General features: G+C 45.0%; 1 protein-coding gene across 6 annotated transcripts in view; it reads right to left on the bottom strand.

The window, feature by feature from the left end:
- Window positions 1–25,344, bottom strand: part of ACAP3 (ArfGAP with coiled-coil, ankyrin repeat and PH domains 3) — a 114,051-nt gene that overhangs the window by 59,270 nt on the left and 29,437 nt on the right. For all 6 annotated transcript variants that reach the window (XM_064525475.1, XM_064525476.1, XM_026100629.2 and 3 more), the window contains exons 2-4: window positions 6,950–7,007; window positions 2,015–2,134; window positions 1,466–1,519 (exon numbers count right to left, since the gene is read on the bottom strand). In XM_064525475.1, the coding sequence (XP_064381545.1) occupies window positions 1,466–1,519; window positions 2,015–2,134; window positions 6,950–7,007 (232 nt within the window). The remainder of the gene's footprint in view (window positions 1–1,465; window positions 1,520–2,014; window positions 2,135–6,949; window positions 7,008–25,344) is intronic.

Raw genomic sequence — 25,344 nt, 5'->3', positions numbered from 1 at the left:
CCAGCCCGACCAGTGCAGGTATGATACGATCCCTGGGAATGGAGGGGTAACTTCTGGAGGGTTCACATGCTCCTTAGCAGATAGGCCTTATATTTTCAGAGGGACGTTTAGCAGCTTCAGAGAATTAGGACTTTGCTTTCTCTGCTTTGACATAAATGCATCTTTTCTTCGACGATCACACTGATTGCTCAGTACCCCGCCTCCACCACCAATCCTGTACAGCTGTTTGTTTCCAAATACTAACATTTCTAGGAGAGCTGGGTATGTAGGACCTCTTTTCCCTGTCATTTTCCACTAGGAGACAGCTCTTCCCACTTGCTTCATGAAGTAATCAAATGGACTTGATGCAGCTTCTTCTCCAACTGCACACAGTTATTAACTTGAGTCCCAAAAGTAAGCTTCATGCCTAATACACTGTGACAGGTGCATCGTGGTATAAAAGTGGGTCACTCCAGCACTGACACTTTGAAGCTTCCCTCCCTTTAAAGTATTTGTATCTTCTACTGAGTTACAGACCTAAAAACTGTGGGTCTGGCATGGAGCCACTGACATGAAGTACCTTCCTCTTCTTCAAGCTTTACGCCATGCCTAGATGTTTTGGGATGGAAAAAGGGCAGGTTCTCACTCCTTGGGCTCTGTTAGTGACATATAGTCAGGTTAGGAGAACAGCCCTTGTCTGGACATTTTCTTCCTTTCATCTTATTATAGCATTAATATAGTCTGCATTGTCCTTAAACACAGACTGGCAAACAACCCACCAAATCTGCTCCTAGGGTCAACTCCAACGAAGCAGTCCTTTTGTTTTGATTCACTCAAGTCTCCATTGTGTCCTAATGGCACAAATCTGAATGCCAAGCTTTAGACTGTATTCCGCATCTGTGGCAAGAAAGCTATACATGCAAGCAGTTCACACCCAAAGTCCCAAGTATGAGAGCTCCTCAGGACCCTGTCTGCCCCCACTACACCATCCTGTGCAATCCGAAAAGAAGAACAAGTCATAGGCAATGCAGAACTTCGTGAGCTCTCCTCTTCCTTTTGGAAAGGGGTCTCTAATCTCACCCCTCTACATATTGGTTGTACATCTCTGACCTGAAACAAGCCAAAAGACACCCATGCAAAATGGTATGTACTCTTTCACTAAATGGCACCCCCTCTGCAAGCCTGTGGAAGTCCCATTTGCTAGTGTACTGATCATTGTGAGTACCAATGAGCTGTAACAGACTCACAACTCATCCCATTCAATATATTAAAGACAGAAAAACTTTTGCAATAGGCAATGTTTCCCAGCCCTTTGCTGCTCTCTTGGCTACCCAGTACACAGGGACTGAGATCTGTAAGTGAGCCCCTTCACAGATCCAACCTTTGTGCAGTGTCAAGCAAGCCAAATACAAGAGACCATTAATCAGTGCCTGGAGGGAAAGGTGGCCATCAGCACACAAAGCGACAAGAAGAAGTGGCATCTTACCATGTGATAGTTAATCATTTCCTGCAGACTGTCTCCAAATTTGTCGAGGCACTCCTGCAAAAAAAGTCAAAGAGAACTGGCAGTGAATAGGAGCAGCTGTCCTTTATCCCCAGGGGTGCAAGGGTGTGACAGAGACACTCTCCTTAAAACATTGAAGAGCTACTCTGTCATTTGGCAAGCAGGCATTCAATAAATATCTGGCACTGAAGCCATAGGCTCCCTGTACTTTCCAGTTTAGTGCTGAAATCAACATGCCCAGTTGTTTCTGTGTTTCCTAAATAACTGGTGCTCAATGACATAGATTCCAACAACCTTGACAGCACTGTGGCTTCTTAAAAGCCCAGTTCTCCCTGCAGATGAGGAATCTCACTCTGATTTTTCAGCATTGCATTATCAGATACAATATATTCTCCTCAAAGTAAAATCTCCCATTAAATGGCCCCTTACATAGTACAAAGTACTAGGATACTATCTGCACACAGCATCAGGATGGTTATCGCTGCTGTATAACTCAGTGTGTCCCATACTTCACCACACCGGATGACTTACAGAAATCATTTCATCCTTCTTGCACTGCTGTGACAAATCACGAACTCCGCTGACAAAGTGCTTGTTGGTGGTGATGTAGGCTTTGCCTGCTTCAATCATCCCACTGCATAGCTTCACCAGCTGCACAAGGAGAGAGGTGTGAGCAGAGAGGCAGCTGACCACATCGAACTGACTTGAAAACCCAGTGGATTTAATCTGCACCAATACCAGACTCCAAGACCTTTAGAGTAGGATGCCAGATGCATTCCTGGTGTGGCTACACTAATAACCCTTACAGCACATGGCAGAAACAGGGGCACAAACCTCACTTCCAGGGTAAGTCATGCTGTCAGCATTTCATTCGTCGCTTAAGAAAAGAGTCCCAGGCTATCTCCTGAGAACAGATGAATCAGAGCAGTCCATCTTTTCTAGTGGGTTTCTATCATCCATTCCATCCTTTGCCCACAGGACTGCAATAAAAAAAATCTGATCACACAGTTTGATGGGGAAGAGGTTAGACTCCTTGGTGCTGGGCAGAAGTGATAAGCTGTCTGGAAAGAAGCTGTCTGCTGGGAGTATGTTGGTCTTTGGGACTGTCAACAGAAATCTCTGAGCCTAGCTGGCTGTTCGGGTTACTTGTAGAGTCCAGTCTTGCACTTCTGTTGGAATGAAGGTGAGCCAGCACTCTGCAACCTGTTATTTTTATATCATGTTTTTCTGACCAGGACTACTTAAGCCATGTCTGCTGCTTGCAGTCAGTGAATGTCTGTGTTACCTAGCATGCTGGTTAAACCATCAAGAATGTAACTAACTATGAATCACTTGCCACAGTTCTGCAGCCCAAGAAAACTACGCTGGTGTGAGATATATCTCTGGACTGCCTGTGACTTGGTATAGTCTTTCCTCAGGACCTGGAAGGAGTTTTGTTCTGAGGAATGTGTCAGCAACATTAAGGAAACTACACATGTTCTGATTCTAATCATCGCCCCTGCTACAACTTTAATGAAGTTACTTGGAACTTGCAGCAAAATGAGGCCAGCTTTGTCACTTTGGAAGTCGCTCCCTGCAGCATGGGCATACACCTTTGCAGAGCCTTTAGAAGCTTTTAATAATATAACAACTGCAGGGAACATTCCCAGACTTTCCAGCCACAGCAAACTGCCTCAGCATGCCTGGAACTGGCTATAGAGACTGGATCTTTAACTTGCATGCTAGTCAGAATTCCTGGTCATTTGCCTATCTCCCTTCAGCCAAAACTCCTTGTAAAGGGGCTAAGTTAAATGACTTAAGTCCACAAACCACAGCCCAAGAGATCTGCAACAGTAGGGGCTGGCCACTAAACACAATTTTACATATATATTTGTGGAAGTCATCACTGTTCTAAGCTTTTTAACTAACTGAAAAATTTTAGAAGCTGACAAGGAACAGCACCTGGAATGAAAGTGTTCCATTCTCAAAAACCAGGAGCTTTTTAGAGATATTAATCTCACTAATGAAAAATGGCTTTAGAAATCTAACTGTCAACCAGCCTCACCTACAGGCTTGGGATGTCTCTCCCCTAACTATCTTAAAGAAGGGATAAAGAAAGGCAAGGTAACAGGAATTCTGTTCATACCCCAAGCTGTATGATGCTGCTAGCTTAATGTCAAAACCCCACTGAAGCATGGTGTACTAGTTTGGGGTTGGTGCTCTGTTTATGTAACCACAAATCACATTCTATAGGCTTGCACTGCAGAAGAAGCTTGCCTGCCTCTGCCTGCAAATCTGTAAGAATATATTTGAGGATATCTGAGTGTATAAATACATATATAATCACACATGGCATATCTGTATATATACAGTATGTGCAGTCCTCAGTCTTTCGCATTCACATTCTCTCCTGTCCTTTCAGTTTGGCAGAACAGCACTCGGTGCTACCAGGCTTGTACTATCCCATCCAACCCCAGAGAAGGAAAGCAAACAGATGCAGCTCCTGTCACATCTGGAGCCCAGACAGACATGAAAGGCTTTGGATAGATCCTCTGGAAAGGAAATCCAGCCGATTCTGCAATGTGGCAGTCTCTAGCACACCTCTGTGCGCACACTTGGAGCCAAGGCTGTGTTACTAGTAGCTGAAGGCCATTCAGCGCTAGCACACCCAGAAATCATGTTCCTTAGCTCTGGAAAAACTGAAACATTAAGAGAGCTTGGACACCATTGGTAAGAAGTGGGTCTTTGACAGCTGGAAGCAAACCTGAGGTTACTCTAGCTGAGAGAAGGAAGCACCCACTTCTGCCTTTAGCTGCAGAAAGCAATTAAATCCCAAACTGAGGTTCAGAAAGTTCAATAACAAATATTAAGTCACATTTTTGATACCTCCTTGCGCTGAACAGCATCCTATTCCCTTAGCCTCCTACAGGGAGGAAAGATGCTTTTGCAGATGTAGGACAGGACAGAGTGAAGGAAATCTCTTTGAAACAGTAATCAAAGCCAGACCTCTGGCATTCCCCTGGGTGAATCTTTAAAACTGCCCTTTACCTTCATCTTAAACAGGTGTTAAAGGGTAAATCATTCATAAACTAAGTGTTCAAAGGCACTGAAAAAGGCAGAGGAATACAATCAATCCTTGCCAGTTTGCTGCCTTTTAAGAACTAGTCATGTCAGCCATTTTGTTACCACTGAACATTTACTCTAAACTCTAGAAAGGCTGCCCTGGGAATCTGCCTAGCTGGTACACAGAGAAAGCCTTGGGCTATTTGAGGTTGATTGACTATGAATGCGGTGATTGAATCTTGTCCAAAGCTACCCTCAGAGAAACTAATTTGAACTTCTGTGAATCTTCAGATGGAAGCTCCAGCCTCACTTGCCCTGATTCCAGGCCCAGTGAGCCTTTTGCTGACTGTGACTGAGACAGCACTTTGCACGGCTGGTCGCCTCTGCAGCAGACAGGGGAATGATACAAACAAACAGAATGAGATGTCTGCCCACTTTGCCCTACCAGAACCTCACTCCATAACTGTCATCTGGGGAAGACCAAAACTGAGACTATTCCTTTAATGTAGTCCTCACTCAAAGGAGCTCAAATTAATTTGTTCCTGTAGCTCTCCTACTGCAAGCAAAAAAGCACTAAACAATAACAAAGCTGAGAGCCCTGAACAGCTCTTGTACTTCCAGTCTGATGTTCTCAGTCTAACTACAGAGGGCACTAACAGCAGTAGTGCTAAAATCACAGAATCACTAAGGTTGGAAGGGATCTCTGGAGATCATCTGGTCCAAACCCTCTGCTCAAGCAGTGTCACCTAGAGCAAGCTTTTCCCCATGCTGTGTCTTAGCGTCTCAGGCCTGTCCATAGATGCCGGGGATAATTTAAATCCCTTTGCAGCTTTCATCAATGAGGCTAGTTAGCTTGTGCAGATGCCTGTTTCTAGCAGCTGAGTAGTAAGTAGGTTTTATAGGGCACAGGTTTGCCTAGGGCTTGTGACTTCAACAGAGCCCATTTCTCTATCAGACACAGAATTTTATCCTCTGATAACTTTGGGGAATCTCATAGCTAAAAAGCCAACAGCTCTTCTGGCTTCTCCTCTGCATTTCTATCTGTTCTAGTTTAGAAATAACTGGGCCAATGTCTCAGACATCAGGAGGAACGGGGGAGGAAAAGCCGCCTTCTTCTGACTTAGCTCCAAGCCTGTTTCAGCACTCCCTGCCCTGTTGCCCCCTCATCCTTCACTCGGTCTCAGATACACAACAAATGCTCTTTGCCCAGCTCCCTGTAACATCTGTACAATCCTTTGCAGTCTGTTTGCACACAGATTCGCACTGTTTCTCACCTTAAAGGCCAATACCAGCATCCCGAAGATGAACACTGAGCACATCCCACTTCTAGTGGAACTCTATAATTAACATTTCAGTCCAGTACTCTTTTGTTATCCAGCAGCATACATTATAGGCCATAATTATAGATGTACAACTGCACAGCAACCAGCCAGCATAGGGGCACAATGGGATAGGAAAGGAGGCAAGCGAAGGAGGGTCACATGGGCAGGAAGTCGGAATGGCATTTCAGAGGTCAGGATTAAGGTCTAATCATATCCTGCAAAGTACAGTGATACTGTAATAAAATCAAGGGTGTGGCTGCACAGTAATAATTCCCATGTCTGCACAGTCTGTCATCCAAGAGCCCCAGAATTCTCTGTAAACACTCACTAAACCAGACAGACACCAGTATGACAGAACTTTTGTTCCCTGTGAAGAGCAAGTGGTGAAGAGAAGGCAAATCTACTAATAAGTAAAGAACCCCAAAAGCTGAACTACTGACCTGCTCTCAGATCGCTGGATTACATACCATCCTGGAACAGGGCATTATTTGGGGTCATAAACTACCAACCGGATGTAAAGAATCACCAGCAAACATGCAAAATGGCCAAATGACTCATGAGAAGATATTCCAGGGTCATATTACGGCTGTGGCACACAGTCTGGCTGAACATCAGACAGGAACCACCATCATCAGTCTGAATCTGGCCCTTTATCTCCTTGCAAGTGTCCGCTTAGATCCCTGGGCAGGACACAGTGGTGCTTGTGCTGTGTGGACACCTAACAGCTCCTAGCCCACACAGATTAATATCATAGGCAAGATGGGTGGAGTAGGGAAATGGACAGTATTGAAATAACTTGCCCCAACAGAAGCAGAGTGTTAGTTACCGACATCCTGGACCAGAGCAAGAAGGCTATCTGTCAGCATTAGAAGCACAAGTCTGGACCTCTCATCCTAACTTCTCCGGCTATCACAAAGGAGCCCTGAGAGGTGCCTGTCAGTAGAGGGAGACATGGCACTGCGTACAAGCCCAAGATATTATACAGTAATTTCTTGATAGCCTGAGATGGGGTCCATGTTCAGAGGAGCCTGGTGGAACCACATCCTAAGCAGTAATGCATATGTCTCTCTCCAAACTGATGCTGCAGGCTGCTCCATCTTACCTTGTCAAGCTTTGCTTCTATCTCCACCACATCTGTTTCCACTTCATCAATGGTTGCCCTGCAATGAGAACAGCAAAAAGAAATAACTAACTGATTGCTTAAGATGACTGGGAGATAAGACAAAAAGTCCCAGAAAAGTAAAAAATGGAGGAATTAAGGCATGTGTGTCAGTGGGGGATGGGAGGAGGGATTTGTACTTCCCACTTTGGTGTTTCCTGCTGCCATGTAAGCTGAGGATCTACTTCTAGGGAGAAGGATCCCACCTCATCTGGAATAAATTCCCCAGGGCTCACAAAGGAGCCTGAGCCTGCTATCTTCTGTCAGTGTCATGGAGTAATCTAAATGTGTAGTGATAGTCATACACTGCAAGCTCATTTCGTGGCCTTGTTCTGATTCTGCAGGCATCGCTGTTAATTGCTGGCAAATGCTAAGTGACACAGAAATAACTGTGGTTACACCTTAGCCATCCCTTCACAGCAGGCACAAATATGCTTGCTTCAATACCACAAAAACTGATTTTCTAGGCTATAATTGTGCCTGAAGTCCAGCCACACAGTGAATTATGTCCTTTGAAAAACAGAAGCCATCATTCAAGTAGAAAGACATCTTGGTCCTGTTGTCACTGACGATCATAAGTCTCTTTCGCATGGGGCTTTCATTGCATATGGATAAATCTGTTTCATGATTATCGGATCTATTTTTTTTCCACATCACTGGACAGATATGACAGTAAGAGGTAGTGGGATCCAGCTGCAAAGGTCACCAGGCCTCCCTCACAAAATGAAATCTTAACATGACATCAGCCATTTGCAAGAGGCATTCCCAGACTGAGACATGTGGTATGAAATGACTTTCTTGGAGGCCAGTGTCCAACAGCTAGCACTGTAAACCCAAGAGCATTCTCTTGAGCATTGCTCACTGCTATAGCATGTTCCTGCTTGGCCAGCTGGTCCTTTAACCAAGCACCTAAAATTGTGGTAAACCTCATGGCACCCTTATCTCCCAAGGATATGTAATTCAAATTACATAGCAAGTAGCCACTGAAGTTTGTGGGCTTGCGATTTAAAGGCTGGTTCCTGAAATGCTACACTCAAGTTTTAAAAAATTCCAGCACTGAATACATGTGCCAGATAAGAGTAGGGGAGAGACCTGACTTAGAGCTACATGAATCAATACTATTATAAGCATTCTTCCATGGTATGTATGTATAATACCTTACACAGGTGGGTGTAGTCCCCAACTGCAAACTATGAAATGGCCAACATTTGCTACAGTCTGGAGTAATCCAGGTAGAATAAGGAGGAGAGAATCTGTTGCCACACAGTATTGGAGTGAAACAGAAGACCAAGTGTTGTCAGGCCTGTTCCTAGCATCCAGGACATCATCAGCTTCAGCCAAACATTGCAGGAGACAACAGCTCTTCTACGTATGCACAGTCTCCAGAGAAAGCTTCATGGGGGCTATGAACGACTAGCTGACTGGGACATCTTGCATAGTATGCACATTAGCTAATGACAACAAAGGCCAGGTGATGTCATATGATCATAGGGACTCCCCTCCCTGCAAACCATGCCTGGTCTTTCTACTTATCTCTATTTCAAGCAAGTGGCACATAACTGAGCACAAGCTAGAGCAGAACAAAGCCCCTTCTGACACCAATCCCAAGAAGCTGGAGGTGATAGGAGAGGTAGGATACACTGCTGTCCCACTCTGCAAACAGGGAACTGAAGGCTAGAAAGGCTAAATAATACATGAAGCATCACACAAAAAATCAGTGATGGATTAGCACCCTTCCCCAGGGGACCATCATTCTTGTCTGTTAACTTTGCTGGAGGCAACGTAAATGAATTAAGTTCTACTCCGCTGGGCCCCCCAAGTTATTTTGGCTTTGACAATGTGCAATAAAACAGCTTTTACATTTCAGTTGAGATTAAGATTTGTACTGAGGATTAAGAATCTTCTCCCGAGTGTCCTGTTGAAGAGAATTCCCCTAGGGAATTGGCTTTCCAAGTCTTAGGCAGTTTGGAAACCTCCAGACCCTTTTGGCTGCCTTTTGCAACTAGCATGTGAACAGACACTTAGAAGCGATGAATTTGCTTTGAAAGAGGAACACCTAGGAGGAGTACAGGGTCTCTGGGACAGGACTGTCTCTTCTCAGGACTACGCACCACTTGGCACAGTAGTGCCCTGTTTCACCCTTGGGCCTCTGGTGGTACATCAGTATAAAGAGATTAATCCTTTGTTTGCTCACAACTTAATGACCTGCAGGGGGAAGGTCATTTCTGCCACCCTGAGACTGCAAATGCTTTTACTGACCTCCAGACAGACACTCACAAAACAGGAGCACTGGATACCTAGGCCATTTAACGTATCCTCCTAGTAGTGGAGACAACAACCCTTCAAAAAACGTTTGCACAAAGTTCTTAATTGCCTGGAGGTGCTCATTGGGAGTTCTCAGTCACACAACCTAACCCGTGGCTGGTTGTGTTTGCCTGGTTTGCATGTGCTATAAGAGGACTGAATCACCTGGTTCCTCATGTGCTGAGAGATGCTGCGTCAGCCCCAGGCAAAGCTGGCTCAGTGCAGAGGCCTCCACGCACTGGCCCCATTACACCTTACTGGATGCTGAGGTGCAGCAGCCAAGGACTGGCAGAGCTGTCCAGTGTCTCCAGCCAGAAACCTACACCTAACACCCCATCACTACTTCAGAGAGGTTAAAAGAAGCCCTGATTATGACTGGCCTCAGAGGCTGGAGATTTGGTATCCTAAGCCACACGCAGAGCCTGGATATGCTGTTCTGGCTTTAATGCCAAAGAAAGGCTGTGAGAAATACCATCTGCCATACCAAAGCCAGCTCACAACTAGCCCAGGTGCCCCAAGGTCCTGGGTGCACCCACCTCGCTGTGCACGCTCCCACCAGAGGTGCTGGCACGGAGGCTGCAGCAGGCCACAGGAGCACGCCCCAGTGCTGCCGGGGCACATGCCCCTCTCCTTGGCGCCAGTCCTCTCCTGAGCTCATCCCAAAAGCTGTCCCCTGCTGCCAAAGAGGGAGAGCCCTTCCACGCCGCAACCTGCCCGACACCCCTGCTCCACAGCGGAGCTATCGGGCATGGGGCCACGGATGGTGGGGCACGCAGCCGCACAGCTCCCCTGCCTCTGCTACAGCACAGCCCTGACCGCCAAGAACCTGCCTCCCCACCGTGGCACAAGCTTCCCTCACTCTCCAAAACAAGGCAGGGAGTGCAGCCAAAGCTTCAGTCCAGAGAGCAGCACTGCCTCAGCACAGCTGAGGCTCTGGCCACTGTTTGCAGCGAGCAAGCCTCTCAGCTCAGCTGTTTCTGCACCAGATTTTTCATCTGCTACATATGGTCTCTTGCAAACTGCTGTAAACACAGTTTTCATAAACAGCCCTTCTCATAGCTGTTAAGCCTCAAAGGATGTGTTTTTTAAGAATTAAGGAGTCTATTTACTCTTGCCTAAAAACTGTCTTGTTGAATTTAAATTGGTTGCCTATTTGAGGACTGTGACATAACGGCTGTAACTCTCCTTCAGAGCTTACTGTTCTCCCCTTCCCCTGCTCTCTGGTACCTCAGCTGATATCATTTACAAGCAGGAGAGTATCTCCTCCATTAATGTCCCTTTCCATTAAACATTCTTGTTAGCTTGTGGTTTGACAACATTCTTCCTAGACATAGAGGGCAAAGGGGGGTATGCTGGCTGCGTATGGGCTGTGTTATGCCACTGCAGTCACTTAATTCTCTCTCTACAGTATTCGACCCAGCGTCTGCTCTCCTTTCCTCATCTGCTTTCTTTTAGCAAGGGAGTGTGAAGGAGAAGAGGGGAGGGAAGTCTCTTGTTCCTAAATGAGCTACAGTATACTTCAGCTCTGCAAACAGTAAGAAACATCAAAATCCTACCAGTGCTATGTGAGAAAAGGACATGGCTCTGCTCCTTTCATCCAAGAGCTCTTGATTTCATCTCAGCAAACAATGCTCCCTACATCTTAACATAAATCTAACATCAAATCTGGAGGAAATGCCCCAGGTTATTAAGCACCATTGTATATCACAGAAGACAGTGTGCAATCTGATTTCATTTGAAAATACTGGATTCAAGAAAATACAACTACTGCCTACATTTGGGTCCTCTATTTCCTGCCATGCAGGGAAAAACAGATACCCCTACACAGTGCACCCTACCTGCTGAGCACTTTAAATGTAATTTTACACCTCTCTCTCCCTGTGTCCTTGATAACTGGACAGCCCTTTCCCTGCCATGGCACCCATTGTAAGAGATAGTGTTAGGGAAACTGATAGGCAGGCCAGAAGTTCAGACTTTGCTTTCCCCAGAAAAGAATACTTTTGTGCAGCGGCCTAAGGCCAGACTTTTGCCTAGTTGAAGAGTTCTCAGTCCCCATTGTGCAAAGGGAGGAAATTGGTACAAGCAAGTGTACTTTTCTATGATACCAGCAGAAACACCAAGTATAGTATATCTATTTCCTTTTTTACACTTTTGTTTTTTAAGAACAGGCTCTATCTTGAGACGACAGTGTAATGCCAGCCTTTGCTTTCCACAAATACTTCTCTGTTCTGCCACAGTCACTCGGGAAAAAGGAAATGCAGTGTGGACATTTCAGAAAATCACTAAAGCAGGTCCACCTCCACACTCAGCATTGCCATTACTGTCTTTCAAGGTCTCTGGCTTGACTCAGAGCCTCCTAGCTGCATTGCTATTGACAGACGGTGGTAGGCTAAGGTCCTCCTAGTCAACTAGGAAAAGATCTATTGCACTTCCTGTTTTCCTGTCTGCTCATTCTAGCCCAGACTTTGCAAACTCTAACAGAAGAGTCAGACAGATGATTTCTGGGCTGAAAGACTGTAGACTGATGCCATTAAAAACTGAAGTCCTCTGCTTAAGCATAGCAGAAATGTCAAACTCTCTTCCTTCATGCTGTTGCAGTGCTCACCTGACTTGGCATTCCTCTCTTCTACTTCCTGATTGTCTTTTGTTCAGTTGGTACTCATGCCACTGGGCAGCCAGGAACTGGCCCACAGAAAAATTACAAAAACAGATCTTTCTGTAAAGCCTTTTAAACAGCCCAGAAAAGGGTATTTTAGTGTGTGAATTTAACAAAGGTCTTCTTGTTGGCTTATAAATAACATTTGATTGGACATTAGTGTTTTGAAATATCCTTGCTTTTCAGTCCTGAAGAAGAGTTCCTTTGAACAATACTTCAGCCAACAGGCAGGTTTCTAATGATTGCTATTGACTATTCTCTAATTCCAGAAAGAGATAAATAGCCAAATGTCTGCTCCCCAGTTAAAGAGAATTCAAGATGTCAGGATTACCATCTTCAGCACAAACAGCACCCGTAAGAGTATTTCAGGGCTTTGCAGTATTCTCAGCATTTCTCATAAGCTTCGAAAGTACTAACACCACAAAAGGGTGGCTTCCAAAAGACTGGGTGTTCTGTGTGTCCAGAAAGACAGAGTCACTGGGCTGCTGGTTACTGCAGTGCCAGCACATCTAAATTACTTTGTCTTTCTGCAGCAGCGGCAGGAAAGCACCATCATGAAGATTTCAGTCTTCTGTGCCATGACAACAATAGCCCAGAAACTCTTTCTAGATGCCTGAAAAAGTAAGTGCTGGGTAGTCCTTTCTTCTTTGCTTTTCCTTAACATTTCTTCCAACCTCTTCCTTAAGCAGTTCCCTGGGAGCGGCCTCTAGAATCCAAGTAGAAATCTAAACCCCTTCACCCATATCGGCTGGACTGAAAATAAAATCCTGGTGACTCATTATGGAAGTACAGATTCCCTAGTCTCCTCAAAATGCTGAGGGCTCTGGGCACAATCAATCTGCTACCAGCTATTTGAAAACACAGCCAAGGAAGAAGCTTCTTTCTCTCTAATAATGTGGTGTTAAAGTTTTATTGCAACATATGGCTTCCGCATAGGAATGGCAGCCTGTCTGTGCCAGTGGCAAAGCTTTTGAAGGAAACAGAATAATTGAAGAGCTTCTTTCAGGCAATTCTTTTCACTTTCAGCTGTTTTTATTCTCTGTGTTCATAAGTCATGTATTGCCCTCTTACTGCCGGTTTCAATTTTTCCACTTGGTTTCTTTTTGCTTCCAAGAACTGGAAAAAAGAGCTGGGATTTTGGGGGTCGCTTTTCTTTCCAGGAAAGCAGCAGTAACCATTGTTTAAACTAAAGTCATCAGCTACAGGCTAGTGTAGCAAGGCAGTCTGGAAGTTTGTTTCCTGCTAGAAGGTGGAGAGAGCATCTGTAATTTACTCCCCATCTTTATCATGCTCTAAGAAAAGGAGTTGATATATTTGGACTGTGTGTGGGGGAGGAAGACATTTTGGACTGGGAATCCACTGAGCTATAAACACACATGACTATGGCTAGGGAAGCATGAAGCTCAGGCATTATATTCGATGTAAGCAGTTGATATTAAAGGTTTCAAGTGTTTGATTTTGAGGATAGTGACCTCAGAGGCCTATTCAGTTCCAGATACATTACAGCAAACAAGGGTGAACATTTAGCCATCCTTTCTAGTTACCTAGTTCTTTAATATCTGACTGAAATCCTTGCAGAGATAGGTTATGAGGCAGTTATGTGGTTAGGTGTACTGCAGCCAGATATTTATCTTGGATAAGCTGTAAGTCTAAGAAAAAGGGACCTCAGTCCTTGAACAAGTGCCTAACTCCTGCCCTGCAGTGTCTCCTCCTATAGGCCTGGTCTCCTTGGTCAGGGGTTTTTCCTCTTTGCACTCATCAGGCAGCTCTGGCCCTTTGCCTCTTAGAAAGTGTTCTAAGTTCCTTAAGGGATAGGAGATGGTTGAAGCAGAGCAGCAGTGTGCAAAAACAGAAGCAGTCCAAGCCTCCCCCTTCTCCTCCTCCCTGACCAAATAATCTCACTCCAGGGTTGGACATGTCAATGGAGAAACCAGGGAGCAGAATCGGAGAAACCAGGGAGCAGAATCTTCCAGAAGTAACAGGGGATGACTCTATCCCTTGCTCACAGAGCTCACCACTGTCCCTCCACGGGATGGTGGGCTAATGCCAGACAACTTCATTACGATCTCTGCTATTCCAGTACATTGCAAACAAGCCAGTAATGAGCTAACGCAATGTTAACTGAGATCATTTTTGACAGGGGCTGCTTCAAACAGCCAAGAGAGCCCCAGCATGTTGCGCCAGAGAGGGAGAAAACTTGAGGAAAGAGACTGGGCCAGATTCTTTAACACCTGAATTTCCATCCCTCAAGGGCACAACGTGCCTCAGTCACCCCTCTGCTCTTGAGGTTCAGAGTGGCCTTATTCTGCACACAGCTGCAGTGCCAGAGTCTGTTGGTTGTGCTTCCCTAGAGAAATAATAGGATGTCATACACAAAAGACAAAACCCTTTCAGTCATGCAAGGTCATCCTGATTCAGGAGCACTAGCTATGATGGTTGAACCATAAAGCCCATTTTTTTTTAGTTAAATTACCATTAGTCACCATTTGCTTCTGATTATCCTGAATAATAGTCTTACAGCATGGGATGATTTATGATGATTGGAGCAATAAGCAGGCTTAAAAAAGCTGTCAATAGCTGCCACATAAGTTATCTCTTAGCCTTGACTTACCCATGGCTAAGTTCATCAACATTTGCTTCACAGTGGCATTGTGGGTAGTCAGCGATTAATTCATGTTTGGAAAGGTCTGGAGGATCCTCAGTTGACAAGCTGACGATAGCAAACAGTCATGTATTATATTAATAAACCTTAGCATTAAATAGTATAATATTACTCACCAGCTTAGCATGAAGTGATCAACATATATTTCTCAGAGGCCTGTCTGTATTTTTCGCATTTCTTTTTCTTCATGGTGAAATAACAACTGTGGTTTTCTTGGTATTTGTTGCTAACTGATTGCCTCTGACACAAGTACACACATGCTCTACATGAAGGTAAGTACGGCAGAAATCCAATACCAAACTGGGTATTAGAAAGTAAAAACATGACCTAAAAATGCTTGGTTACCTCTGGCAACTACATGAAGAAGAGACTGATAAAAGGTAATTCCAAATTATTTGCTGCTATAATAGCAACTACTTTTACTTGCAGCTGTCAAAGCATCTCACAAACTAGACTTAATTAAGCCTCCCCTTCCTTTCTCTTGGGAAGTACACTTGTTATTCCTCAATTTTATGGCACAGAAATGGAGGCACAAGAAGACAAAAACTGATTTTTTTTCAGGACTGAAGTTCAGAAAAACACAGGGCTATCTTCTGCATTCTGTGACCAGATTATAGGCTGTTAAATTGCTCAAGTAAATGGCACATTTGTCTCTAAGGCACATTTCTTTACAAAGGCCATCACAACCACTGTCTACATGGAAGGTGCATTTTTACAGCCATGCATGTGAAAAGCAACCTGGGAGCCTCTTGCTTTCAAAAGTGTCCACCCAACGTAGGTACATCTCTTTGGAGTCACCCAGTGTGAGCAGATCCTGCTCCAAGTGATATGAGCAGGACATGTGGGGCCCAAGCCAACTCCCATTACAGTCAATGTAAAGATAACCATTTAGTTCAGCAGGAGCAGGAATGTTTCTGGAGGATCTGCATCCCTCCCTCTGCCTCCATTAGTGCCAATTCTAACTCAGGCTGATTTGTGACTCTCATGCATGTGATCTGTTACATAGTGTTAGCACTTCCTTACAAGCAGTCCGTATTGTTCTGCATAAAACTCTCCCTCAGTTCACAGTGATGAGAAGCTGCATCTCTTGAACTCTGAACGAGCCACACCTGCAGGCCAGCTGTTCCCAGTTTTCGGCTTGGATGCACACAGGCTTGTTCAGGCTCAAATCTCTCTTGCCTTGGATGAATCATATATGAAACAGCAGCCCCACATTCCAAGCAGTGCTTTCGTACCTTGTGCTATACCTGATCAACATGCTGGGTAGCCAAGAACAGCTCGGTAATTCCTAGAAACCCATAGCTGCATGCACGTGCGCATAAAACCCATTTTGCTAGCAGTAAGCAGTGACAATGACACTATGTGTGTGACAATATGACAATAGAAGTCTGGGAAAATAACTAGTCCATGCCTTGCAGTAACAACTTCTCCACAAGAACATTTTCTGTGGCCAGAAAAAGGACTGCCTGATGAACCTAATGAGTTTGGAAATGTATGCCACTGGCATATTCAGCTCAAAGACAAAGTTATTAAACCACCCAGAGGATTCACATCTCTGTTTAATATAGTCCCAAATGCTGCTACAGGCCTATACAAGCCCTACACTATGTGCCACTACCGTAATGCCACTACAGCGTTTCTCTTGGCTTAATGCTGCGGGTCAGAAAAAAACACAAGTTTCACAGAGCTCAGGGTGGGAAGCAGTAATTCCTTGATCCTATGCCTGGCTGCCATAACATCTATCGGAGGCCACTTACCACAATCTCTGTGCCCCATTATCTCTATTAAAAGACTGAGAAATTAATCCTTCCCTCCCTTGCAGGGGTGTTTGGAGGATTAATTAAGTAATAGTGACAAAATGTTCAGAGAGCCAGGAGTGGTAAGTGTGCAAAGCAAAGTTATTATTATTTATTAAACCTGACCATGTTCTGTTTGAAAGGGAGTGAAACTGATATTTGCCTTCAGTGAGCTTGGTGAGATTAGCTCTGCTCCTAACTAGACAAGGATGTTTGGCACAGACACAAGCCATTTCCCATTCAGTTCCTTCTTCCAGAACAATCAACAGCCTGACATGGTCACTAACAGCTGCCAAACTCCCTTCCAAAGGAGCAGAGCCTTTCTCTTGCATTTAAAATAAAGTGCATGAGTTCCTCCAAAGAGAGGGGGCTTGAGGGGGGAGACGAGATTTTAAGTCCCACCTCCATATCCTTGTCCTCTGCAAGATACTGTGTTTCTGGACATTTAAACTGAGAAGGGGTAAAACTCCAACACTGGTTACTAGTGAACACTCTTTGGAGGTGTTCTTTATTTGTGTTCTTTTGTTTGTTTTTTGCAAGAAAGGAAGGTGTTGCACTCATCCCATCTGCTGTGGGTGACTTTGCAGCCCTACATTAGTCTCATTTCCTTTTGTTAGCTGTTACTGTAAGATGCAAAGAAGAAAAATGAGGAACCTGAGATATACAGACAGCAGAGGTGGCAAAGATCCAAAATGAAGCAACTATTAACCTCCTTAAATACTTATCTGAAGACCTCTCTCCCTTCTACTAGCCACTGTTCTTCCTCCTTTCTTCACAAAAAAAAAAAAAAACTTTGCATCTCTGCCAATGTGAGCAGACAGCACCATGGCAACAACTCCATAGTGACAATATCCATGACAACCAGATCCTGTAATTGCTATGGCCTCCAGTTCAAAGCAAGGATTTGATTTGCATGGCTTTTTGCGTTTTCTTGTGGAAATAGCATGGGACCAGTTGTGAGATAGGAGTAGCTAAAAGTCTCTGAGGGTAACAAGCAGAGTATATAGGATGGTGCTGGAGATATAAGGGCTAAGAAGTAATGAAACTGGACAGTATCATTAAATACCAGCTTAGCATCCCACCCAGGCTGGAGTGTGGGCTGGAAAGTGAGGAAAGTCTATGTGAAGTGCTTTCTCAAGGCTGTAGCTCAGCAAGTTTACAGTTCTCATACACAAGGCAAAAGAGAAGCCATGCTGGCAAACTCGCTTTCAGAAATACACATATAAAAATACTTGCTACAGAAATACTTGTTAAAACACTGGAGGTTTGACTCATTTTGTAGATGCTGGTTCTGCCAGGCTCAACAAGCACAACACCACAGGAGCTCCTCCCAGAGGGATCAGGGAAGTAGCTGAAGAGCTACCCTGGATGAGAATATATCCCCCCTCCATTAATGCCAGCCACTTCTGAAATTAAAATTTCTCTGCAAGCATGAATGGAGCCTCATATACCCACATGCTTCACACAGGTTGTCTTATGGCTTAGTTAGGAACACTGAGGCACAGAAAGGGGACTCACCTTGCTGAACTTCAAAAAGCAAACAAGTACGAGGTTCCCTGAGTCCTTGGCCCCAACTCAAACTGGACTCCCTTTGGAAGAATCAACCTGGAACTGGTGGCAGTGGAGGGGCATGTGACAGAACCAGAAGCCAGGAGGATCAAGTAGGCAACAGACTCCATCTGCAGGAAACCTTCTCCTCCTCAGCCCACTAAATGCTATGGCTCTGTCAGCTGAGTGTAGCTATTATTAAACCAAGTACTAATCTATCCCTGCCATGCACACCAGACAAACAACAGTCCCCTCCCCCAGTTTTGCACACAGCAGTGGGACCCTGGAGCCAAAGAATGTTAATTTGGGATTAAGTTGCACCTGAGGCTTTAGTGGGCCCCAGGATGACAGTTGGGGTAGCAAGTGCTACTGCCATCTGCTTCCACTTGCTTCTTCTCTATAGCTCTCCAAACCAGCCTTCCACCCCAACTAACCATGCGTGGGTGAGGCACAGCCCTATTGTGCTGTCCTTTCAGCAATCCATGGCCCCTGTGGCTTTCAAGCTCTGTTGCATAACAACAATTTCTAATCAACCCAGACTCTCCCATCACATCCCCACCAATCCTGTGCACGACAGTCCTTAGCCCTTGCTCTGCCATGCCTCCATTCATCCCCTTTGAAGCACCTGGCTCTCCACATGAATTGAAGCAGGGGGAGGAAGGGGAGCACAAACAAAGGGAGCAGCCTGGTTACATGAAAACGGCACGCAGCTGAGGAAAGTCAGATATGACATATTACTATTCAATTATTGCCTAGGTTTAGGTCTGCTGAAAGGCACTGGCTTCATAGTCTTGAGTCTTATGTGCACAACTTGGCCACAGCACAGCCATGGCATTGTTCTCACTGAGACAAAGTTCATCTCACTGGTCCTTCTTTCCTTCCAGAAAGGAACCAATTCAGCTGATGTTGAGTCCCTTGGCCCTCAGAGTCTGTTGTTCTTTCCTCACCAGCAAGCTCGGGACAAACTCTAGATTACAACTCATTTAGGCAAAAGACCAACAACTTCAGTAATGCCTAAATTCTATTTCAGAGCAGGAAGTTCTCAAAGCGTGAGCTTCATTTCTCTTTCATTGTACCAATGGCAAAACTCTTCCTGCATTCAGCAGCAGGGGAATGAATGCAGTGCAAATACCATCTTTTTTACCCTTGGAAGGGTTTCTCATTTCACTGATAATGGTTTGGATCAGAAAAAAGGGACATCAGGGGAAATGCTGGAGAAGAAGCAAGCTCCAGGATAACTGAGGGGCCTCATGTCTTCTAAGGAGGTGAGTGCCCTTCTTGGGTGATTAATCACTTGTCCTTCCACCCTGGTACTCAGAAACAATACTACTGTGACCTCTGATTGCTAAGCATTTGCCAACAGATGATGATAACAAATTCAGACACTGCACAAGGACATCAGGCAAGACATTTGGGGCATGTAAGGAGGCTGATCTGTGGAAGGTGGAAACTTCTCCTATTGTTACATTTTATACTTTGCTCAAGAAGACATCAGAAATAGACACTTCCTCCACAGGCCAGCCAGAGGGTGCAACTCCATGTGCATGCAAGGGATATTCCAAAACTTACTGCGCCTGCTGCTCTCTCTCCACCTTTTTGCCTCAACTGAGAAGTTTCTCCCCTTAGGAGTATCTCTGCCTTTTTAGTGCTTCTGCCTCAGGATATCAGATTCTCTCTGTGAGTCTATTTATCTGTACACATGCCTTGACAAAACAGCACTTTTTGAGCCAGCCAGCCTGTCCTGAACTTTTGCCTGTCTGGTCTAGATTTCCTCCTTGGATCCACTTGGAAGCCCATCTGCCCTCGGCAGGGGAAGAGACGCAGATCACTTCACCCAGCTCCTTCTATTCCTTCTGCCACTTCTTTCCAATCCCCTTCCATCAGAGCCTGAGGTTGCTGCTAGCAGCTCTCACCCATCCATATCAAGCTTCTGAGGGGGATCCATACGCTTCCTGGAGGGCTCCAGGTGTTTGGGCAACGCAGCTGGTTACCTTGTCCCTTTGTCATTCATCCCCTTATCCATCAGTGAGAGCTCCCAGCCTTGTGTTTGTGTGCAAAGGAGGGGGAGGTGGTTCCTGCAGTCCCTGCTCACTGCAGCACTCACACACAAAGGAAATGTAAATGTTTATCTGGCTCTTTGGCTGTAAATCACTGTTGTGCTTATAGCTCTGTAGAGAAGTCTTACTGCAGAGAGTGCTGGAGTCACTATGCCTTGAAATATCTCATTCCAAAAGTAGAGTCTGCCTAGGCTGGGAAGAGTGCTGTCTAGTGACTTGGAGCAGGAGTCTGAGTCAGTGGTCCTGGGCTATATACCTGCCTCCAGCAATGATTCAGTCCTGTCAACATAAGTAGTTCATAATCGCTCCCTGCCTTGGCTTCCCCACCTGTAAAATGGAGCTGCTTTCACAAAGTTGTGTTGTGAACTCCACTTAATGACAATTGCACCACAGTCAGAGATCTTCAGATCAAAGATACTGTGAACAGATTACTGTTAGCATTTGCCAGAGATTTAGTAACACACCCCCAGTGATGACAAGTCAATTGTCTTCCCGAGCATAAATGCTTGACACAGTGCAAACACTGACCTAGATTTCGAGTAATTATGCTGGCAACAGGCACAAGTGATGCTTTTGCTCTCTGGCTTTTAATTCTGCAGCATTCACATAGCTGGAGAATATATAGCTACCTTTAGTTTCAGAGCTGTCCTTTTGCTACTGCCACTCGGTGCTTTACAATGTTAGAAGACTAGAGCAAAGATTATTCTCTCTTTTCCCATCCCCAAAACTGAGGTCCTTACTACCTGAGTGAAAGCAGAATGTTTGCTAAGTGCAAAACAACATCTGAGACACCCCATTACAGTTCAACTTCTATACAGGAAAGGGCAGTGTTGCTTGCAAATCCTAAGCGACTCATTGCAGCACGGGGTGAACATAGGCTTCACTATCCAGGGTGGCGAAGACTGGTCTTGTGATGCCAGGCCAACAGTGACTTGACCTTAAAATGAAGGAGAAATTCCACAATACATCTGTCCAACTGTCATTTTACAGCAGGAGAAAAGAGCTCCTTCTTGACCCTTATGGTGAACATGTGATACCTTGAAGCATGGTGTTAGTGTACCTCATCTTACCATCTCGGAGTGCAAGGACACTCACATATTACTAATAATCTCAACAGTGTGAATTCTTACCCATTTTCCTCCCTTTCATTAAATCTTTATTTTTTAGTATGTCCAACCATCCCCGCTAAATGTGTGAACTTCCAGTGTCTTGTCCTTTTGGTACAACAGCCTCAAATAACAGCCACAATGCAGCAACAGGGACCCAAGTCCTTCACAAGAGGCAAAACAAGGGAGTCCTAGATAAATTCTGAATGGGAAGCACATATGTGAGCCACACAAGGGAGCAGGCTTCAGAATGGGATGCAGGCTATATTGAAATGAAGCCAGACTTCATGTTTCAGTGTGCTGACTGGGACAAGGCTGCTGGCTTACAGACAATAGCTGAGATTGAAATGTACAAAGGACTGAGATCTAGGTCTTGCTATACTCAGTGCTAAAGTGCAGGCCAAATAAGCTCATCTGGTCAAGTCAGCAGTGGCATATTCAGAATGACTCTTTGAATAATCAGGTTAATGAGAAAAGTCCAATATTGCTAGAAAACACGGGTTTCCTTCCCGATTTTTCAGGATATAAGGAACTGGCTTCTAGTCCTGAAATCCCATGAGATACTGAACTTCATAGAACTGAGATTCTGCTTGTCATGTCTGCATGGCTTCCATCTAGGGCATCCATGAAGCCACTGCCCCAGACACAGCACAGTCCTTGCAGTGGGCTGCTTCTGGCAGTGATAGAAATCAGTTACAATGCACAGATGAATGGCACATTTGATAGAGAGTTAATAGTAATGGGGGTAATGAGTTTTCACTTCACTGAATTAACCTTCCTTTTCCCTTTACATGTGAACTTAGGACAGTGTCTCTGAAGTTCAGCAGTGAGGTTTGTTTTAAGATGGCACCTTGAACACATCAGCCTTGGGGAACTTGGGTTTATCAAAGGCAGGAGACAGAAATAAAAAGGATTCCATTAATCAGTGTGGGACATTTCCCAGGGAAATAGCACTCTTGAACAGGAAATTCAAAGACATCGAAGTTAGGCAGCCTTTGTAGTAGCTAGGCCTAATATTTGATCCTACGTAAGGTCTTTGTAGATCAGTATCTGATCCTCACAGCAAAAGCCAGTCAGAATTGACAGGGGCTAGTCTGCAGTGTCAGATAGACTGTGTCTGCTGAAGAAAATAATCCACAATTCAGTGCATGCACTGTATCTATGGGTTATTCTCTTCAGATGCAAAGAAGAAATAAACTTTCTTATCACATCATGTGAACCAAATTATGGATTTTGCTGACCAAAAGAGATGGAGTGGGTGTGACTAAACAAGGAGGGTTTCTCAGTAACTTCTCCCACCTGGCTTTGGGCAGTTGGTACATAGGTACAGGGAAGCCATCAGTTTTCAGGAATAAAGAGGAAAGCAGCAAATTTTAAAATATGAGTCATGAGAAGATCCACGGCTATCAGACTAGCTGAGCCCACCCTCCGGAAGAGAAGGATACAGGCCTCCAGGAGTAACTGAGGTAGGAAAAAATACCAGGCCTCCCATATGCCTCTACTAGCTACCAGTCAGGAGAGCACATACCATTATACTGCTTCTATTATTATGCACACACAAACAAACTGCATGTCAAAGATGCAGATGATCTTGTGCTTCCCCACTCCCTGGTGGGCATGCCCTGCACCAAAGGTGTCAGCCCCACATCTACAGCTGACAGGGTGTAGGAAGCACACAGGCTGCAATCCACCATGTTTCCTGGGTGGCTGGAAGCCTCTTGGCAAATTTGTCGAGGGTCCTTAACCTTGCTGACCTCGAGGAAAGCTATACCAACAGAGCCTTTGCAGGGAGGGAGGAAAAATGGCATCTGCATGTACCTCACAATGCTCCCTGGAACTTGAAACAGCATTAGACAGTAAACAGGAATTAGGGTACAGTCTAAACAAAGCATCTCCTAAAAAATGTAACCCCACTGAGGTCTTTATAGGCACACATATAGATATACTGAGTCTTGTCATCCTAGCAGCAACATCACACATACGCAGACCTCCAAGACAAGGCAGAGACTAATGCAGAAGGAATGGAAAGGCCTTGGAGATGAAAGCAGCTCCCTCCAGACTCAGGAAAGAATTAGAAGCCTTGCAGGAATTAACTTCTCCTTTATTTTATTATGATTTAATTTAACCAACCCTAAAAAGCCTTTCTCCATGGCTTTAAAAGGCAAGAGCAGACCTTCAGAGCAAGCATCATGGTTATTCACTCTGCCCACCCACATGGCGGTAGGAACCAGTAGGGGAACAACAGCAGCCACAACACGAGTGAATCCTACCCTTTGCTCTGCCCACCGCCCACTGTTGCCTGCTTGCTTTGCTCTTACACATGCTCTCTCTCTGCTCAGTGCTCACAAATAATATGCGCCCATCCCAAAACCTTGAAAAAAGACCTCTCTACCATTTTGTTCCAACCAGGTATTTTCCCTCATCCCAAGCACTCACACACGTGCATGCACACACACTCACACATACACACACATACACACATATACAAACACACTCTTTCTTGTCTGTTGCACCAATGTGAAGAGCCTTGGCACTGTTTTAGAGTCATTATAATCCACTGGGCAGTTAGTGTGACATATCACTTTCTGTGCCAGATCCATGCACAATATGAATCAACTATAGCTTCCATGGGCAGAACCTGGCATCTTTGTTGTGCTTGTAACTCCAGAGTCATTTACCAAAACAGTGGTGAACAGTAAACTACCCAGGGACCACTTAAGACAGACTAGGTAAATACAAAAGGCTGCACTGCTCGAGCACACACCAGGAACACCTTAGTGGGTTGAGGTAGTCACAGCAAGCATGAGGAAAATAGGATTCAGTGCCTGGATTTTCTGGGTAGTTGGGCTGTGAATATAGTTGCCTCCCTTAAGCTCTCATCCTTGTTTCATAGCTTCTGAGAAACCAGAATTCATAGTTCTTGTCTGCTCCACAAGGGAGCCAAGAGACTGTGTTAATGCCAAGGAGGAACTCTGAAATGCTTGGATGAAATACACCTCGTCCTATGAATGAGAAGCATCAGCACTGATTCAATTGCCATTAGTCTTGATGGGTCTTGAAAGAGGCCGTCTCAATGTTTGTCCCATTCCGTCCTCCAAGCTGAGAGACAAGCATAGCAACTGGAAGAACAAAGCTGAAGAGCGAGGTGGATGGAGACAGATAGGAAGAGACATTAGACAGAGATATTTCTAATGGCTCATTCCTGCAGTCCTGCATAGCAAACCTCTTTTGCCCAGCCACATTGCAGAAGCTCCTCAGCTCCAGCATTATGTGGGACCTATTAAAGTATGTGTGGGTGCATGAACCACCCATCAACCTGGAGTCTAGTTTGCCTTGGCTGAAAGCTGCAACACGAATCAGCAGCAATGCTGCTTCTTAAAGGCACCACTTGGCTGGGATCCTTGGCATTAACACTAGACACTTGGAGGAGACTGACTCGCAAAGGAAAATGTTTGCTTTTGACAATCTTCAGGACTCACCACACACAGCTTCACAGCAGGTCAGTAAAACCCTAATGGCCTCACGCTTCATATGCAGAGACCAAGACAGGGAGAATAAATGATCACAAGGTCTTGTGCAGTGGTTCAGTGACAAGACGTGAGAAAAGAGCCTAGGAGTCCTTACTCCCAGGGAACTATTTCATCTTCTGGCAGCAAGAGCAAGCCATTGAGAAAGCCACCAAAGGAGAGTTAACATCAAGGCCTTCACTCACAAAGGCTTAGAGGAAAAGGCCATGAGCCAGCAAAGATTTAAAGGTCATCCATACGCAAAGTCCTCAAGTGGATACTTAATTTTAAAGCTGTATTTCATTCTACCCAAAATCAATGGGGTTTGAAGCACATGCCCAGTGCTAAGTACATGCTTTACTCAACTTGATGAGTGGGATCAGTTTGCTGAACAAGAATCAGAGCAAAGAAACATCTTTGTGAAACCAGCTGCACTAGAAAAGCTAGTATGATGAATAAGATCTAGAGATATGCCTGGCAAGAAACAGACTAGGAAGTTAATGCTACATGCAGCTAGACTTGAACCCGTGGGTGCCTAGCTGTCCCATGGATGAGAGATGAAAGACCTGGAGTGCGTCTTGATAAGCTGGATATGAGTCAGTGAAGTGCTCACAGTTTTTGTAGGCTAGCTCCATTTGCCTTGATTAGCATTAAAGAGCACTTTGGTGCAGAGTGCAGAAGGTGTGCACACTAAAAAACTGGA

This window comes from Dromaius novaehollandiae, chromosome 24, assembly GCF_036370855.1.
Source record: "Dromaius novaehollandiae isolate bDroNov1 chromosome 24, bDroNov1.hap1, whole genome shotgun sequence".
In the NCBI taxonomy this organism is placed as follows: domain Eukaryota; kingdom Metazoa; phylum Chordata; class Aves; order Casuariiformes; family Dromaiidae; genus Dromaius; species Dromaius novaehollandiae.
The sequence above is the reverse complement of the archived record's forward strand: the minus strand, read 5'-3'. Positions and strand labels throughout refer to the sequence as shown.